The 19,625-nt window shown below is 46.3% G+C and overlaps 1 protein-coding gene across 1 annotated transcript in view; it reads left to right on the forward strand.

Annotated features, from left to right (window-relative positions):
- Positions 1–19,625, forward strand: part of ttn.2 (titin, tandem duplicate 2) — a 201,301-nt gene that overhangs the window by 172,285 nt on the left and 9,391 nt on the right. Inside the window, exons 221-255 of the mRNA XM_061722952.1 lie at positions 60–356; positions 507–1,094; positions 1,177–1,479; positions 1,739–2,035; positions 2,264–2,551; positions 2,644–2,943; positions 3,051–3,202; positions 3,309–3,459; positions 3,555–3,854; positions 3,976–5,742; positions 5,847–6,140; positions 6,231–6,518; positions 6,669–6,968; positions 7,088–7,422; positions 7,753–9,484; positions 9,580–9,882; positions 10,041–10,352; positions 10,888–11,178; positions 11,324–11,623; positions 11,806–11,947; positions 12,030–12,193; positions 12,313–12,615; positions 13,073–13,354; positions 13,464–14,057; positions 14,148–14,438; positions 14,555–14,854; positions 14,971–15,273; positions 15,818–16,120; positions 16,239–16,507; positions 16,617–16,932; positions 17,050–17,355; positions 17,539–17,838; positions 18,018–18,593; positions 18,778–19,083; positions 19,179–19,561. Of these exons, the coding sequence (XP_061578936.1) occupies positions 60–356; positions 507–1,094; positions 1,177–1,479; positions 1,739–2,035; positions 2,264–2,551; positions 2,644–2,943; positions 3,051–3,202; positions 3,309–3,459; positions 3,555–3,854; positions 3,976–5,742; positions 5,847–6,140; positions 6,231–6,518; positions 6,669–6,968; positions 7,088–7,422; positions 7,753–9,484; positions 9,580–9,882; positions 10,041–10,352; positions 10,888–11,178; positions 11,324–11,623; positions 11,806–11,947; positions 12,030–12,193; positions 12,313–12,615; positions 13,073–13,354; positions 13,464–14,057; positions 14,148–14,438; positions 14,555–14,854; positions 14,971–15,273; positions 15,818–16,120; positions 16,239–16,507; positions 16,617–16,932; positions 17,050–17,355; positions 17,539–17,838; positions 18,018–18,593; positions 18,778–19,083; positions 19,179–19,561 (13,736 nt within the window). The remainder of the gene's footprint in view (positions 1–59; positions 357–506; positions 1,095–1,176; positions 1,480–1,738; positions 2,036–2,263; positions 2,552–2,643; positions 2,944–3,050; positions 3,203–3,308; positions 3,460–3,554; positions 3,855–3,975; positions 5,743–5,846; positions 6,141–6,230; positions 6,519–6,668; positions 6,969–7,087; positions 7,423–7,752; positions 9,485–9,579; positions 9,883–10,040; positions 10,353–10,887; positions 11,179–11,323; positions 11,624–11,805; positions 11,948–12,029; positions 12,194–12,312; positions 12,616–13,072; positions 13,355–13,463; positions 14,058–14,147; positions 14,439–14,554; positions 14,855–14,970; positions 15,274–15,817; positions 16,121–16,238; positions 16,508–16,616; positions 16,933–17,049; positions 17,356–17,538; positions 17,839–18,017; positions 18,594–18,777; positions 19,084–19,178; positions 19,562–19,625) is intronic.

A 19,625-nucleotide genomic window follows, 5' to 3' on the forward strand; every position in this document is an offset into this window, starting at 1 on the left:
TTTACAATGTAATATTTAATATAGTTGCAATGATTTAAAAAAATGTTCACCTCCTCTAGAAAAACCAAGTCCACCACCTAAGCTGGGTGTAACTGAGGTAACCAAGGAGAGTGTATCGTTGGCCTGGGCCAAACCAGAACAAGATGGAGGCAGCAGAATTACCTCCTATCTCGTCGAAGCCCTGGAGAAAGGCCAAGAAAAGTGGGTCAAGGTTGGCGTAACAAAGTCCATCCACTTAACAGTGTCTGGTCTGAGGGAGAACGCAGAGTATTTCTTCAGAGTCAGAGCTGAGAACCATGCTGGATTCAGTGACATTAAGGAAATGCTGATCCCCGTTTTGGTCAAAGACCAGTTTGGTAAGTGGATATTTCAGATTAATCAGTGTGACCAGTGAAGTCAGTACCCCTTACTTGTATGTGTATAAATAGGAAAAAACAATGTTTAGGTCAAAATAAATTGTATTTCACCCTACTCTTTTCTTTATTCCATTCTTTTTGTCACTCTAGAATCTCCCGAAATCATCATGAAGCACTTCCCCCACAACACGGCCTACGTTAGAGCTGGTTCCACTCTCAAGTGTGAGATCCCACTGACGGGCCGGCCCCTGCCTAAGGTGTCTCTGTGCAAGGATAATGTGCTGCTCAAATCAACAATGAGGTTCAACTCCGAAGTCACTCCTGACAGCATCAAGATCACGCTGCGCGAGAGCATTGCCGTAGACTCTGGACGCTATGACATCACTGCCTCCAACTCCAGTGGAACCACCAAATCCTTTATTAATATTGTGGTTCTGGATCGCCCAAGTGCTCCGCTTGGACCCGTGGAGCTGTTTGACGTCACAGAAGACAGTGTGAGCCTGATGTGGCTTCCACCATCTTATGAAGGCGGCAGCCCCATCACCAACTACATCATCCAGAAAAGAGAGACGACTACAGCCCACTGGATGGATGTCTCCTCTGCCGTGGCCCGATGCACCATTAAGATTATGAAGCTGCACACTGGTGTGGAGTACCAGTTCAGAATCAGAGCAGAAAACAGATATGGAATTAGTGAACACATTGACTCACCAACTGTTACTGTTAGCCTTCCATACAGTAAGAACCATTTGTTTTGCATTATTACTCAGTTTTTATAATAAAACCCACATCATTCTTAAACTGCCTGTCTTTCCGTCAGCTATTTCGGATGCTCCATCAACCCCAGAAATCACTGCTGTGACCAGGGAGAGCATTACTGTGGCCTGGAAGGAGCCCAAGTCTGATGGAGGCAGCCATGTGTTTGGCTACCATCTCCAGATGAAAGACAGAAACAGCATCCTGTGGCAGACAGTTAACAGAACGGTGATCCGTGCTACACACTTCAAGGTCACCAGCGTAAACGCTGGACTTATTTATGAGTTCAAAGTGGCAGCAGAAAATGCTGCCGGAGTCAGCGCCTTCAGCAAGACTTCAGATGCTGTGTTGGCAATTGATGCCTGTGGTGAGTGAAACCTTTTAAAAAATGCAGTTTTTAAAGTATGTTTGATTATTTGCTTGAATTCAGTTCAGTTTAACTCAATTTTATTGTAATTCAGTCCTGTTTTACTCTAATTCTATGAATTCAGTCCATTCCTCTACAGTCCAGGTTAATTTATATTAAATGTCTCTTATAAGTTTATTTACTATTACAGTTTCTATAAAACTTATCAAGTCAGATTAAGTAAAATTGTAATTTAACATGCCCCCACTTCTTCTTCCAGAGCCACCGATCAACCTGCGCATCTCTGACATCACCAAGAACTCCATCAGCCTGGCCTGGCAGAAGCCCAACTTCGATGGCGGATCCCCGATCACTGGTTACATCGTTGAGAAGAAAGAGGGCATCAGTCATAAATGGTCCAAAGTAAACCTCACCAACATCTCAGATACCCGCTTCACTGTGACCGGCCTTATCCAGGATGAGTCTTACGAGTTCAGAGTCATGGCCAAAAATGCTGTTGGCTCAGTGAGCAACCCATCAGTGACTGCTGGACCAGCCACATGTGTGGATACCTATGGTGGGTCTTTGAGAATTTTGTTCCTGTTTGCAGATTTCCTTAAAGTTACTACATTCATTTTCTTCTAGTGAATGTTTTTGAATGAAACTGGATATCAATATTGGTCAAAAAGCTTGCTACTTTTTTCTCTTAATTTATTTTTACATCCTGATTTTATGTTTTATCATCTATAATGCGTATGTCCCTCAGAATTTAAACTGTCCTCCACTTTTGTGGTTAATTCTTTAGGTGCCCCTGAAATTGAAATACCTCAGGAGTATCTGAACGAGGTCAAGTACATGGCTGGCTCTAATGTGGAGCTCAAGTTTAATGTCATAGCCAAACCTGCCCCCACCATTGAGTGGTTAAGAGACGGCAGAGAGCTGAAACCTTCTGCTCAGCTCTCTTTCAAACACACGTTTGAGTCCACCAGCATTTCCCTGAAGGATACCACTCGCCTGAACTCTGGGACCTATGAGGTGAGGGTGAAGAACTCTCTGGGATCTGCCTGTGGCATTGTCAGGCTCGTCATACAAGGTATTATAACTTTATTTAAAGGACAGTTATTTAACATTGCCAAAAATGTATCTCGTACCTGATGTTCATGAATATTTCCCCACCCCAATCAGACAAGCCAGGCCCCCCTGGTGGAGAAATTCAATTTAAGAAGATCACGGCCGACAACATCACCATCATGTGGTCTCCTCCTGATGATGAGGGTGGTGCCATGGTAACCCATTATATTGTAGAGAAGAGGGAGACCAGCAGGATAATGTGGTCCATTGTCTCTGAGAAACTGGTCGACTGCATTGTGAACGTGCCCAGACTAATCCAGGGTAACGAGTACATCTTCAGAATCCGTGGAATTAACAAATACGGCATCGGAGACCCACTGGAATCTGTGCCCGTCATCGCCAAGAATGCATTTGGTGACTATATCCGAGAACGCCCATTACCACCACAGCCAAACAATATATTTTTTTAAACATATATGGAAAGAAACTGCATTTAACTTCATACTTCTCATCTTCCACAGTCCCTCCCAGTGAGCCATCCAGGCCTAATGTTACCATGATCACCAAGTCAACCATGACGGTAATCTGGGAAAGACCAGCACTAGATGGAGGAAGTGACATTGACGGTTATTACCTTGAAAAAAGGGAGAAGAAGAGTCTGCAGTGGTTTAAGGTATGTTAGCTGAAGTAACCCTAACCCTAAAAAGATTTGACATTATAAGAAGCAATACTAATATCTGACATGTGTAAGCATCATCATATCCACTGCTTGCTTCCAGGTGGTGAAGGGAACCATCCGAGACACCAGACAGAAAGTCAGCAACCTTGTGGAGAACAATGACTACCAGTATAGAGTTTGTGCTGTCAACAAGGCTGGAGCGGGAAATTACTCTGAGGCCTCTGACCTTTACCGGGCCTACGATCCTATTGGTATGGAATTTGCACTGACAATCCTTCTAGAAATTTCTGCCCAAGATTTTTTTATTTTTATATTGACAAAATCCATGTTCTTTTCTCTTCTTCAGACCTGCCTGGCGAACCGTCCAAGCTGCGCGTGGTCGATTCCACAAAGACCTCCATCACGCTTGGCTGGGAAAAGCCAGTCTACGATGGTGGCAGTGTGGTCACCCACTACTTACTTGAGCAGCTGAATACAGAGGAAAAAGAATGGGTGGCTACCAACCCGCAGGTAGAGGCATGCGAGTATGTGGTGTCCTACCTTAAACCTGGCACCTACTACTACTTCAGAGTCTCTGCTGTTAACAGCAAGGGAAAAGGAGAATACATCAAGATGTACCAACCCATTCAAGCCAAAGATATTTTAGGTTTGTATAAAATGTAATCAGTTCATCATTCATCTACTCGTTATTTTCATTCAAATTCAGGCGAAGGGAATCTCTTTATCATTGTACCATTATTTTTAATGACAACTCTTCCTTCCAACAGAGGAAGCTGATTTGGACTTAGATGTTCCCATGACAACTCAATACACAGCCAAAGCCGGCCGGGATGTCGAAGTGTTTATCCCACTGAAGGGACGTCCTGCTCCCAACGTCACCTGGCGCCGTGGCGACCGCAATATGGCTGGAGACAACCGCTTTACCATCAACAGCACTGAGAGATCCACTACACTGTTCATTCCCAAGGTCACTCGTGATGACTGCGGAAAGTACCTGCTGGAGATAGAGAATGGTGTCGGAGAACCCAAGATAATTACAGTTTCGCTCAAGGTTCTGGACAGTCCATCCAGTTGCCAGAGACTGATGGTCAAGAACGTGACAAGAGGAAAGCTGACACTCAGCTGGGAGGCTCCTATCATCGATGGTGGTTCTCACGTCACTAATTACATCGTTGAAAAGAAGGCTTCCACCATGAAGGCTTACCAGGTCATCACTGCAGAATGTCCCAACACGTCTTACAAGGTGTCAGACCTGGAAGAAGGTTTAGCGTACTTCTTCCGTGTATCAGCTGAAAACGAGCATGGTGTCGGCGATTTTTGTGAGACTACTGAGCCTGTCAGACCGACAGAAACTCCAGGAGCTGTTAAAAACCTAGTGATGAACGACTCCACAAATAATTCTGTTACCCTCCAGTGGACCAGACCCGACCATGACGGCGGAAGCTACATCACAGAGTACATTATTGAGAAGAGAAGCCAGGAAGAAGTCAACTGGTCTTTAGGTGCTACGTGCAAACGCTGCAGCTGTGAGGTGACGGGACTCAAGGAGAACACAATCCTGGATTTCAGAGTGTTCGCCAAGAATGAGAAAGGCAGAAGTGACTTCTCCCAAATTGGTCCAATAACTGTGATGGACTTCATCATTCCACCTGAAGCCAGCCTCATTGATTACCCAAATGGAGAGCTTGCTGTTCGCGTTGGTCAAAACATCCACATTGAGCTACCGTTCAAGGGTAAACCAAGACCTACAATTAGCTGGCTTAAGGACAACTTGCCACTGAAGGAGAGTGAAAAGGTTCGCTTTAGAACCACAGACAACAAGACCGCGGTCACAGTCAGAGGAGCCAAGAAAGAGAATTCTGGCCAGTACACTTTAGTTCTGGACAACAGAATTGTCAAGAATTTCTTTGATATCAAGGTGAGCACCCTTGGGCCTCCATCAGCACCTGTTGGCCCCATCCGATTCGATGAGATCAAGGCTCAAAGTATTATAATATCCTGGGATGAGCCAAAGGAAGATGGAGGTGGTGAGATCAGCTGCTACAGCGTGGAGAAACGTGAAACATCTCATGCAAACTGGAAGATGGTGTGCTCAAGTGTCGTAAGGACCTCATTTAAGATCCCCAACCTGGTCAAGGGAACCGAGTACCAGTTCAAGGTCCGTGCAGAGAACAAGTATGGAGTCAGTGATTCTCTCAATTCTTCAGATATTATTGCCGAGCACCAGTACAAACCACCAGGTCCACCAGCAAGGCCAGTGACCTACAATGTTACCAGTGATGGTATGACCATTAAGTGGGAGGCTCCAGGCTTTGATGGAGGTTCCCCCATTTTGGGTTATCATGTTGAGAAGAAGGACAGGAACAGCCTCCTGTGGGAGAAGGTGAACTCCTCAGTTATCTCCAACAAAGAGTACAGGATCATTGGCCTTTTGGAAGGTCTGGAGTATTCCTTCAGAGTCTATGCTGAGAACAATGCTGGACTCAGCCCTGTTAGTGAACAGAGCAAACATGCTCGTGCAGTATCCCCTGTAGGTAAGTCCAACATCTGCAGGTGTTCAGAAGTGACTCTGTGCATGTTCTGTGTGCTGTGTTGCTTAGTATATACATAAACTAACTTTATTCTTCAATTACTTTAGATCCACCTGGCAAACCTGTCTGCATCGATGTAACCAGGGAATCAGTGACCCTGCAATGGGACATTCCCAAGCGAGACGGTGGCAGCAAAATTGTGGCGTACAGTGTGGAGAGGCGCCAGGGCCGAGGAAAATGGCTGCGTTGCAACTTTATTGACGTGAGTGGCACGCAGTTCACGGTGACCGGCCTGTCCCCTGGAGACAGATTTGATTTCAGAGTGACTGCCAGGAACGCTGTCGGTACGGTCAGCCCACCATCTAACTCCTCTGGACAGATTATGACCAGAGATGAGAGCAGTGAGTGTTTTGAAGTCAAACAAAATTCACAGAAAATGCAGTTTTTTAATAGATAATATTGATTAATGCTGCTTTTTTTTACATCTCCAGTCACTCCTGAGATTGAGTGGTCTCCAGATCAGGTACTTAACCTGAGGGCTGGCGAGAATGTGAAGCTCAACTGCAAAATCACTGGACGCCCAGTTCCACAAGTTATCTGGTACAAGGACGGCAAAGAAATTGACAAGAGGACAATGGTCGATATAGAGATTACCACTGGCATTGGCACCAGCAGTGTGTTCATCCGCGATGCTGACAGGAACCACCGTGGAATCTACACTGTGGAGGCCAAAAATAGTTCTGGTACCAGAAAAGCGGAAGTCAACGTCAGAGTTCAAGGTCAGTAAACAAAGACACCAGCGTTTCAGTATCTGTTGCACGTTCAGATTTTCTCCTGTGGCCACCACAGCTTCATACCACAGTGTCCACATTCATCAACCTGTTTCACCACCTCCAAAAGCAACATCTCAACCCTCTATGTCTGTGCAGATACACCCGGACCTGTTGAAGGTCCTATCCGATTCACCGGCATCACCGCTGAGAAGTGCACCGTGTGGTGGAACCCACCAGAGAATGACGGCTGTGCTGCCATCACTCACTATGTTGTGGAGAAGAGGGAGACCTCCAGGATCTCCTGGGCCTTAGTTTCATCCAAGTGTGAAGCTTGTTCTTACAATGTCACCAACTTCATCAAGGGCAACGAGTACCAGTTCAGAGTTTCTGCTGTCAACAAGTTTGGAGTTGGCAAACCTCTGGACTCTGACCCAGTTATAGCACAGATGCAGTACAGTAAGTAACTTCAAACATTTTCTGACATTTTCTCTTCTCTCTAAGTAGTTTTTTTGTTGGTAAAAAAAAATAGAAGACTCCCTTGTGCAACTTAAAAATGTTTCTGCTCTGCTCCTCAGCTGTGCCTGATGCCCCTGGTACCCCAGATGCCACCCACGTGACTGGAGACAGTATCACCACGTGCTGGACCAGGCCAAGATCAGATGGTGGCAATGAGATCAAACGCTACATCCTGGAAAGGAGAGAGAAAAAGAGCTTGCGCTGGGTAAAGGTTTCTTCCAAGAGACCTATCACAGAGCTAAGGCACCGCGTCACCAACCTCACAGAGGGCAACGAGTACGAGTTCCGTGTCATGGCTGAAAATGGCGCCGGCATCGGACCAGCAAGCAGCACCTCCAGGCTCTTCAAGTGCAGAGAGCCAACCAGCACTCCCAGTGCTCCCTCTGTGATCAAGGTAGGACTACAGAAATACTGCACTGAACTGAAGTAGTAAAAAAGTAGGTTTTTCCGGTGGCTCTCCAACAACAGCTCAGATAATTAGTGATAATAAAGAGTATTTATGTTTTCTCATTTATTTAGGGACATTTCTGAGAAGAACCACCAACATGCACAATGCATTTTCAAAATCAGTTAAGAAATTATTTTGAAAAAGAAAAAACAAGCAAATATTCAATGTAGAAGATATCGCCTCTAGTATCCAAATCAGATTATACAGAGACAGGAACCAAAAAGACTCACACAATAGAAATTATAATGTGAACAATGCTCTTTTTTTGTTGAACAGGTCATCGACTCCACAAAGTCTTCAGTTACGCTTGAATGGTCAAAGCCTGTGTTCGACGGTGGCCTGGAAGTCATTGGCTACAATATTGACATGTGTAAGGCCAGCCTGGAAGAGTGGCATAGAATCAACAGTCAGCTCTGTATCCACACTTGCTACACTGCTAGTGGCCTGGTAGCCGGGGAGCTCTACAAGTTCAGGGTCAGTGCTGTGAATGGATCGGGACAAGGCGAGGCGTCAGTGATCCCCAACCCTGTTCAGGCCCTGGATAGACTTAGGTCTCCAGAAATTGACCTTGATGCCAATTTCAAGCAAACTCACATCGTGAAGAACGGTGGCACCGTCCACCTCCACATTGCTTTCCGAGGAAAGCCGGCTCCACTTGCCACGTGGTCTAAGGTGGACGGCGAGCTTCCTGTCATGGCCGATGTTAACACCACAGATTCATTCTCTACTCTGACAATTGAAGGATGCACCAGGTACGAGGCAGGTAAATACACCCTGTCCCTGGAGAACAACAGCGGGCGCAAGTCCATCACATTCACTGTCAAAGTTCTGGACACCCCTGGACCTCCAGGAGCAATCACCTTCAAAGATGTAACCTGTGGGGCCTTGACAGTGATGTGGGATGCACCTTCCAATGATGGTGGGGCCCGGATCCACCACTATATGGTTGACAAGCGCGAAGCAAGCCGCCTGGCCTGGCAGGAAGTCACTAGCAAATGCTCCCGTCAGATAATCAGGGTAACCGGTTTGGATATTGGCGTACCATACTTGTTTAGAGTGATTGCTGTCAACCAGTACGGCCAGGGAGAACCCCATGAGATGAGTGAACCCATCGTCGCCACAGAAGAACCTGCACCTCCAAAGAGACTAGATGTTGTTGACACTACCAACTCCACAGCCTCCCTGGTGTGGTTGAAACCGGAGCATGACGGAGGTAGCCGCGTCAGAGGCTACATTGTTGAATCCAGAGCTAAGGGCACTGACCGCTGGGTTGTTTGCGGAGAGTCGAAGTTGCAGAAACTACTGGTAGAGGGTCTAATTGAGAACACAGAATATGACTTCAGAGTCAAGGCCATGAATGAGGCTGGAATCAGCGAGCCTCAGGGCACCTTCAGCTCTGTTGTCATTAAGGAGCCTCGTATCGAACCAACTGCTGACCTCAGCAGCATCACAAACCAGCTCATCACCTGTAAGATGTCCCACACCTTCACAATCGATATCCCCATCAGTGGCAGGCCTACACCCAAAGTCGCATGGAAGCTTGAGGAAATGAAGCTGAAGGAGACCGACAGAGTCGTCATTAGGACCACAAAGGAACGAACCACCCTAGTGGTGAGAGACAGCAAGAGAAGCGACAGTGGCAAGTACTACCTGACGCTGGAGAACAGTGCTGGAGTGAAGACCTTCACAGTGACCGTAGTCATTGTTGGCAGACCAAGTCCACCCACAGGCCCCGTGGAGATCTCTGGAGTCTCATCCGAGTCTTGCTCTCTGTCCTGGTCCGAACCAGCTGATGATGGCGGTAGTGAGATCACCAACTACATTGTTGAAAAGCGGGAGTCAGGTTCTGCTTCCTGGCAGGTTGTGAACTCCAGTGTGAGGAGAACCACAATCAAAGTGACCCATCTCACCAAATACATGGAGTACACGTTCAGAGTCTGTGCAGAGAACAAGTTCGGAGTCAGCAAGTCCATCGAGTGTGCTCCTGTTGTTATTGAGCATCCATTTAGTAAGTTCTATCCAATGCAAGTCCCAATTTTACATGTGTAAGTGTGACCCATCATTTAACATAAGCTCTTTTCTCATTCCCTCTTCACTTTCAAGTTCCTCCAAGTCCTCCGACTCGTCCAGATGTTTTGTCAGTGTCAGCCAATGCCATTAACATCAAGTGGGATGTTCCATATGCTGATGGTGGTAGCAAGGTGACAGGATACTGGATTGAGAAGAAGGAGAGGAATACCATCCTGTGGGTGCGCGAGAACAAGCTGCCTTGTCTGGAGCCCCATTACAAGGTGTCCAACCTGATCGAGGGCTTGGAATATCAGTTCAGGGTTTATGCCATGAACATCGCTGGACTCAGCAAGGCCAGTGAGGCCTCCAGGCCGGTGGTTGCACTCAATCCCGTTGGTAAGAGAAACATTTGCACTCATGGTAACTAATTCACAAAGGTCATTGTTTAACCAAGATCCTAACAACTGCCAAACCTCTAGTGAGCAAAAAGAACCTTTTTAAAACTGTTGTAGCTGTAAGCTGTAACTAAATGATAAACTCCTCTGCTGGCTCAGACCCTCCTGGTAAACTCGAGGTGACGGACATCAGCCGGTCGTCTGTGTCGCTGTGCTGGACTGTTCCCTTCAACGATGGCGGCAGCAAGATCGTCGGTTACATAGTGGAGAGGAAAGTCTACAGCACCGAAGAGTGGGATGACAACCGCTGGCTCAAATGCAACTACACCACAATCACAGAGAACTACTACACAGTCACAAACCTGACAGAAGGGGAGACCTTAGAGTACCGCGTCATTGCCAAGAACGCCGCCGGGGTTCACAGTATCCCCTCTGAGTCCACGGGACCAATCACATGCAAGGATGAATACTGTAAGTTCTGCTCCTTTTTTCTTTGTTTTAGAAAAATCTATTTATTCAATTCAATAAACAACAACATTATTATAAAAAACTTCAAAGAGAAAAGTTCAATCCAGTTATCATCCAGGGACAAAGGTATATCATAATCTATTTATAATTAATTATAGCTGTTTTCACATGATGCCAGTCCATAAAAAGCCAACTGGTGAAGGAAGATATCTTATTTTAACAGGAAACAAGTACTTATCCAGGCTTTTGTGCCAAGAAATGCTCATAGTCTAGCTAATTTACGGCCCCGTTGCTCAATAGAAGAGTGTCATCTGCATAGCAATTGCCATGCTTCTGAATGATATTTATGTAATGAAAGGTAATTCAAAGTGAAAAGTATCCATCATCACCATTACTTAAATCATTACTTAAATCAGACTAATGTAGTTCATTTAAACTTAATTAGATGTTGACGTTTTTGTTATAGAAAACCCTCTACTGAAAGCCGTTTAGTACAGAGTACCAGAGTAAAGTCTTGGTTCTTTGCTTTTTGCTGCAGCTCCTCCCAAAGCAGAGCTGGATGGCAAGCTGATAGGTGAGATCGTCACGGTTACCGCTGGCTCGGACATTGTCCTGGACGGCATCGTGGGTGGTAAACCAGAACCTACAGTGTACTGGTCGAAGGGCGACAAGATTTTGGATCTTGGAGAAAAATACTCACTGACCTACACATCCACCAAAGCTATGGTTGTTATCAAGAATTGCGACAGATACGACACCGGCAGGTACATCCTCACCGTCAAGAACGCCAGCGGAACCAAGACTGCAGCCGTCACCGTCAAAGTTCTGGGTGAGTAGCTAAGAAATAACATCCATCAAACTTTAGTTGTATTATTTCAAACACAGACATTCAATAACTGATACCTCTTGGTTGACTTTCAACTCCTACATAGATGAAAAATCCTGATCCAAGTTTCTTTGTTTTTGTCTCTCAGATACTCCTGGAGCACCAGCCGATAAGATTGTGATCACCAGAGTAACTGAGGAAAAGTGTACTGTATCCTGGAAGATCCCTCTGGAGGATGGTGGAGATATCGTCAGCCACTACATTGTGGAGCGCCGCGAGACCAGCCGTCTTAACTGGGTCCTCATGGAAGCAGAGTGCAAGACGTTATCCTGTGTGAGCAGCAGACTGATCAAGAACAATGAGTACGTCTTCAGAGTAAGAGGAGTCAACAAGTTCGGACCTGGAGTTCCTCTGGAGTCTGATCCTGTCATCGCCAGAAATGCCTACAGTAAGCTAAAACATCTTCATCAAAAGACACTTTTCTTGAAGCTGTCCTGTATATATGGATTCTTTGACCTTTAATTGTAAGGGTACTAAGTATTTTTAGTTTCAAATATGTAGGATTGGGTTTTCAAATGCTAATCAGGTTTTGTTTCTGCAACTCTGAGCTGTCATGCCTATCTTCTCTAGCCATTCCATCCCAGCCAGGCACGCCGGAGGCCACAGCGGTTGGTAAGGAGCACGTCGTCATCGAGTGGCTGAAGCCTGAGAGCGATGGAGGCAGTGAGCTCAGAAACTACATTGTGGATAAACGAGAAAAGAGCAGCACCAGGTCAGAGCGAGTTCTTAAGATTTAAATGAACATGGCAGCTTTAACTTTTGCAAATAAGAACTAACTCTGTTGTTCAAATCAGGTGGACTCGGGTGAATAGGACCTACACCATCTATGACACCCGTCTGAAAATCACTGGCCTGATAGAGGGAAGCGAGTACCAGTTCAGAGTGACAGCCGTCAACGCTGCTGGAGAGGGCCAGCCAAGCGACACATCACCATACATTTTGTGTCAAGACCCAACATGTAAGAAATCTTTGTTATTCTTCATCCTGAACCAGAACTGGATTACAGCAGACATGAGGAGTATTCTCCTTTTAAATGAATGTCATAGCAGATGTGCAAACTGTTTTCATCAACTCCAGATACCCCAGCTCCTCCATCAATGCCTCGCATAACTGACACAACCAAGCACAGCATCAGCATGACCTGGACCAGGCCCATGTACGACGGCGGCTCGGATGTCACCGGTTACGTCATGGAGATCCTAGAGGAAGACTCCCAGCAGTGGTACCGGGCCACCGCCAAGGCAATCAAGACCAACGAGTATGTGGCTGCCGGCCTTACAGCCAATAAGAAGTATAGGTTCAGGGTGGCTGCCATCAATTCCAACGGCACCGGGGAGTTCAGCGAACCGAGCGCTGAAACCGAGCCTTTGGAGAGAATCGGTGAGTCACTGCAAATAATTTATGACATGAACTGTAAAGCATTTACTACATTAAATTGTTCATATTTTCAACATTGCAGTTCCATTAATTTTATGTTTCTTGATAAAAAAAACAATTTAATTAGTTTTTTTGTAAAACAAGCCTCATTTTTACATTTTTTTTTTTTTTTTTTTTACATTTGTTGAGTGAAATTGCAACAAGATTTTGAGATCTTTACCCCTGGAGTCCATCAGTCTCACCAGGATTGTGTAGTTTGGTTATTAGATGGGGCTGTAGTCTTCTACATGACTGCCGCTAACTAGAAAACTAATCTCGAGAAAAGGAAAATATGAAAACAGTCACGTTTTAAACTCATTGAATAAACAAGTAGTACCAAACAGCTCTTTATCAGGACATTATTCCAGCTTCACTCTTGGCAATTTTTGGACCAATCTTCAAATGTTTTCCATCCATTCAGAAATACCTGACCTGGAGGTCGCCGATGACTTAAAGAAAACAGTGTGTCTGCGCGCCGGCGGTTCTCTGCGTCTGTTTGTGAACGTTGGTGGCCGGCCAACACCAGTGGTAGCCTGGAGGAAGAAGGGCGTGGAACTGCAGAGCAGAGGATACATTGAGACCACTGACAGCTACACTTTACTGATAGTGGAGAAAGTTACCCGCTACGACTCAGGAAAATACGTTGTGGAAGCGGAAAACCCATCCGGCAAGAAGACTGCCACCATCCTGGTTAAAGTCTATGGTATGTCAAAAGTACAACTCAGATCAGTTTTTTAAAGATTATTTGACATCTACATAATAACATACACCTCCAAATCTTAATTTATGTTTTCATCTCTCTTCTTCACCAGACACTCCCGGTCCTCCTAGCTCAGTCAACGTAAAAGACTACACCAAAGAATCTGTGGTCATCACCTGGGATGTCCCAAGCATCGATGGCGGTGCACATGTCAGCAACTACATTGTAGAGAAGCGTGAAGCCAGCATGAAATCTTACAAGACTGTCACCACTGAGTGCAGGAAGACCCTGTACAGAATCCCAGGCTTGGAGGAGGGTGTGCACTACTTCTTCAGAGTCCTGCCCGAGAACATCTACGGTATTGGCGAGCCCTGCGAGACGGCAGAAGCGGTGCTGGTGTGTGAAGTGCCATCAGTTCCACTGAACCTCCACATTACGGATGTCACTAAGTCCACAGCGACTCTGAAGTGGGAGAAACCACTGCACGATGGCGGCAGCCATTTGACAGGCTACACCATCGAGGCCTGCAATGTGGGCTCGGACAGGTGGAATGTCGTGGCCACAGTCAAGTCCTCAGTGTCCCACTACACCATCCAGTCCCTGACTGAGAACGACCAGTACTTGTTCAGGATCCGCGCCACAAACAGCAGGGGAACCAGCGAACCCATGGACACCGTCACGCCTCTCACCATCCAGGACATCAAGGGTGAGTCATTATGAAACAGGAAACTCAGGTAAGTTCTGTAGTTCTGTATTGTCACGACAATATAATAAAAATATCTCTTGTGTTTTTCAGTGATGCCCAAGATTGACGTAGCTGGCATCCCTCAGAAGACTGTCCACATACACCGTGGCAAACCTATTGATCTTAACATCCCCATTAAAGCCAAACCTCAGCCGGTCTGCACCTGGTCCTTTGGTGGTGTTAAACTGAAGGACACGCTGGACCGCATCAAGATTGACAGCAACGGGAAAACCACTCACCTGGTGATCCGAGAGACCACCATAAATGACACAGGAGACTACACGCTGGAGGTGAAGAATGCTATCGGCGTGGCAACTGAGGTCATCAAAGTCATCATCCTTGGTAGGGGGAGTTCCTTCTCAAAAATGAATCTTACTCATTGGCATGTTTCCCTTACGACACGTATTGGAACCTAGTGAAATGAAGTCATGTACAAGAACTTGATCATTTATTTCTAGACAAACCTGCCCACCCGGTTGGTCCTGTGAAGATTGAAGAGGTCGATGGCGTGTCAGTGACAGTCAGCTGGGAACCTCCAGAAAAGGATGGCGGGGCAAACGTCAGCGGCTACGTGGTGGAGCAGCGCGATGCCCACCGGCCGGGCTGGGTCACCATCTCAGAGTCGGTGACCAGACCTTGTTTCAAGTTCACCAGACTCTCAGAGGGAACAGAGTATGTTTTCCGCGTTGCTGCCATGAATCGCTTCGGAATCAGCTCCTTCCTGCAGTCAGAGGTGGTGGAGTGCAAGAGTGCCAAGAGTGAGTCCACTTCCCATCAAAAGCTTTATTAACAATTACTTTAATTCAAGATTACTTTCTGTCCTTCAACCTGTTACTTTTCCTCTGTAATGTAACTTTTCTTCTGTTATCCGCAGCCATTCCTGGACCTCCCAGCAGGCCAGAAGTGATTGATGTAACCCATGAAGGCATGACTCTGACCTGGCTCCCACCTGAGGACAACGGTGGATCCACCATTGCTGGCTACATCATAGAGCGTAAAGAAGCCCGCTCTGACAGATGGATGAGGATCAACAAGAACCCTGTGACCATGACCAGATACCGTGCCTCTGGACTGATCGAAGGCCAGGAGTACGAGTTCCGTATTACTGCTATCAACTCCAGAGGAGATGGCAAACCCAGTGAAAACTCTGACATCAATGTGGCCATGGATCCCATTGGTACGTGATGTAAATCTCTGCATCCATGCTCTTCTGCTTTGATAACATTAGAAGAGTTCATCTAACCATCAGTCAGTATGTTTACATGCAGTAACAGAAAGTCGAATTGTTGCCTCAATCCAACCGATATCGAATTTTTAAAAGCTATGTATACACCTGAGCCAGGCTGTAGTCGAACCGAATTGAAACTCTTGAAATCGAGCTATTAGTGCCAGATAATGCGGTCCTAATTCGAGTTATTCCGACATGTAAACGCAACACACGCTTAGCCGAGCTAGTGACTGCCCCAGGACTCCCCCTTCCGGGAGTGACGACACCGGGAAAGCCAGTATATCAACACAGTAGGAGAAGAAGAAGACGAACCACCTAGCATTGTGGAGTTAAATGCACCTCACTCAATAATGGATTGTCTTCTTGCGCATGTATACTTGGATTTCTCAGAAACTACAGTTTAATTCTTAGCTAGATTGTTGCCAATAGCCAGATTTAGCTATTAGAGTGTCTTTTCAGATATTTAACCAAGTCTGTGTTTGTTGTTGAACAGAACCTCCAGGACCTCCAGTTGAGCCTAGGGTCACAGACACCACCAGGACATCAGTCTCTTTGGCCTGGCTGCCACCTGAAGAGGAGGGTGGTTCTGTCATTACTGGCTACTTGATAGAGATGCAGAAGGTGGACCAGGTGGAATGGACACTGTGCAACACCACACCCACCAAGATGTGCGAGTACACCCTTACCCACATGCCCCAGGGTGCAGAGTACAACTTTAGGGTCATCGCCTGCAATGCCGGTGGTGCGGGAGAACCTGCCGAGATCCCCGGGGTGGTTAAAGTCCAGGAGATGCTCAGTAAGAGGACACATTTATCTTATTTACAAAGCTGATTATTTGGTTTCATTTGAAAGTCATCATCTTACTGATCTGAAATTAACCTAAATCTTGGACTTGAATTATTAATCTTTTTCAGTTTATCCCGACTACGAACTTGATCGTAAATACGAAGAAGGCTACGTAGTGCGGCAAGGTGGAGTTGTCCATCTGTCCATACCCATTAAAGGTAAACCCTTCCCAACAGTCAAATGGACAAAGGAAGGTCGCGACATCTCACATCGGGCCATGATCGCCACTTATGATGACGTCACTGAGCTAGTCATCAAAGAAGCGCACAAAGATGACACCGGTACCTATGACTTGGTGCTGGAGAACAAATGTGGTAGAAAGGCCGTGTACATCAAGGTGGGTGGAACACCTGGTAGATTTAGTTAAAGCTTAACTACAGTAAAGTAAAATATGACTAACTATCAGACACGTGGTTAAAACTTAATATTCTGTCTTCAAACTCCAGGTGAAGGTGATCGGTCGCCCAGATGCCCCAGAAGGCCCTCTAGAATTTGATGACATTCAGGCCAGATCAGTGCGGGTCAGCTGGAGACCGCCTTCAGACGATGGTGGCTCTGACATCCTGGGTTATTTGGTGGAAAGACGGGAGGTACCGAAGGCTGCCTGGTGTACTGTGGATTCTCGAGTAACCGAGAACTCTCTGGTGGTGAAGGGCCTGAAGGAGAACGTGCAGTACCACTTCAGAGTTTCTGCTGAGAACCAGTTTGGTGTCAGCAGATCTCTAAAGTCAGATGAGTCTGTCAAACCAAAGACACCACTTTGTGAGTAACTCCTGTTGCACTGTGAATAGAAATACATATTAGACACACCTGCACCAATTATAAAAATACATGCAAGGAGACATATTTTGATTTCACTGACTGCTTTCTTTCCTACAGGTCCACCGGAACCTCCCAGCAACCCACCAGAGATCATGGATGTCACCAAGACTGCTGTGTCTCTGTCCTGGGCCCGGCCCCGCGACGACGGTGGTTCACGCATTACAGGATACTACGTGGAACGTAGGGAGGTGTCAACGGAGAAGTGGGTCCGCCACAACAAGACCCATATCACTACAACCATGTTCAACATCACCGGTCTCATCCCGGATGCAGAGTATGTCTTCAGAGTTGTGGCTCAGAATGACATTGGCAAAAGTGAACCTGGTCCTGCTTCAGAGCCCGTGATCTGCAAGGATCCATTCGGTGCGTTAACGTCTAATTAATAAAGTGACTCATTGAAAAAATGTAAAAGGAGAAAGAACTTTTTAATACAGTATTGATGGTGATTTGACTTGTACAGAGCTAATCCAAGAAGTGAGTTTATCAAGAAGTAGACTGCAGTACTTTTGTTCAGTAGTATTAATCTCTTCCCGTTTGTCTTTCCAGACAAACCAAGCCAACCAGGAGAGATCGACATTGTTTCTATTACCAAAGATTCCATCACCATCCACTGGCTCAGGCCTGAACTTGATGGTGGCAAGGAGATCCTGGGTTACTGGATTGAGTTCAGGCAAGCAGGCGAAAGCGCCTGGAAGAAATGCAACAAGGAGCGCTCCAAGGATCGTCAGTTCACAATGGGCGGTTTGATGGAGGCTTCTGAATACGAGTTTAGAATCTTTGCTGAGAACGAGGCTGGATTCAGCCGTCCTCGTCGCATTCCCATGGGCATCAAGACCAAACTTAGTGGTGAGATGCCGCAGATGTCACACCCAGTCGAAACAAAATGACCTGTTTGCAGCGATTATTTCCCCCAAGAATGTCTGCATACTTTGAATCAAAATTTGAAACTAACAATTTTAAACAACCAAACATGTAAAATGATTAATAGATGTTGACTTTGATAAAAATGTACAATTTGTCTGCAGTTGGAGAGGCTCCAGTTCTGAAGGAAGAGATCCAAGATGTAACCACCAAGCTCGGCGAATCCGGCACTCTCACCTGTGGCATCATTGGCAGACCTTTGCCTGAGATCAAGTGGTACCGCTACGGCAAGGAACTGATCCAGAGCCGCAAGTACAAGATGAGCTCAGATGGCCGCAACCACTCCCTCAGCATCTTGACAGATGAGCAGGAAGACGAGGGCCTTTACACTTGCAGAGCCATCAACGAAGCTGGAGAGATCGAGACCAGCGGTAAACTGAGATTGCAGGCAGCGCCTCAGTTCCATCCCGGATTCCCCCTGAAGGATATGTACTACGCCGGAGCCGGCACCAGCCTCCGTCTTCATGTGGTTTACATCGGGCGCCCCATCCCCCAGATCATGTGGTTCTATGACAAGAAGCCTATGAAGTCAGCTGAGAATGTGATCATTGAAAACACGGAGAGTTACACCCATCTGGTGGTGAGGAACGTCCAACGAAAGACCAACGCCGGGCGCTACAAGGTGCAGCTAAGCAATGTGTACGGAACGGTCGACACTGTGCTGCGAGTTGAAATTCAAGGTAAAAGGAACAAAAATTAAACTGTATAAGTAATACTTTAAAATGGATTTGCAGGGATGATGTCTATGTAAGCCGATAACAGAAAAGCTTTTTTGTGTTTATGTCAAATGTATTTAACTACAAATATGTATAAATATATCCAAACGGGAACTATTGATGAATTTTTCCTCCTCTGTTTTTCCAGACAAACCCTGCATCCCTGAGGGTCCCGTCATTGTTGAATCCCTGCTCAAGGGCTCGATTATCATCAGCTGGAAGGGTCCTAAGGATGACGGCGGGTCTGTTGTAACCAACTACATTGTGGAGAAACGTGAGGCCAAAGAAGGTGAACAGTGGCATCTGGTATCGTCCTCCATCTCTGGCACCACCTGCCGTGTCCCCAACCTCATAGATGGTGCTGGCTACTACTTCAGAGTCTCTGCCCAAAACCAGTATGGTGTCAGCGAATCTCTGGAGATCCCATCAGTGGTCATCATCAAGGCTCCATTCGGTAAGTCCATTTGATATCTTTTCCAGCATCAGTTCTCAAGTTTACTGAAACAATGAGTGAGCGATTTGGTGACGTCTCCCATCTTCGTTTCGCAGAAAAACCTGGCATCCCGCAGCAGCCCTTCATCATCAGTGCCACCAAGGACAGCTGTGTTGTTTGCTGGAAGCCTCCAACCAGCGACGGTGGAGCTAAAATCACCAAGTACTTCCTTGAGAAACGCGAGAAGAAGCAGAACAAGTGGATGTCAGTAACATCTAAGCACATTGTTGAGACCCACTATGAAGTCACAGGCTTGATTGAGCGCTTCGAGTACGAGTTCCGTGTCAGATGTGCGAACATGGGCGGTGAAAGCGACTGGAGCGAGATCTCTGCACCCATCATCCCCAAGTCTGAACAGGCCCCTCGCGCTCCTGCATTCAGGGAGGAGATCAGAGACATGACCGTCAAATACCATTCAAATGCCACTTTTGTCACGAAGGTGCTTGATTTGTTTATAAGAAAAAAGAGAATTTTTCTGCAGATTTTCCTCAGCAGGTTATTAA

This window comes from Cololabis saira, chromosome 6 (assembly GCF_033807715.1).
Source record: "Cololabis saira isolate AMF1-May2022 chromosome 6, fColSai1.1, whole genome shotgun sequence".
In the NCBI taxonomy this organism is placed as follows: domain Eukaryota; kingdom Metazoa; phylum Chordata; class Actinopteri; order Beloniformes; family Belonidae; genus Cololabis; species Cololabis saira.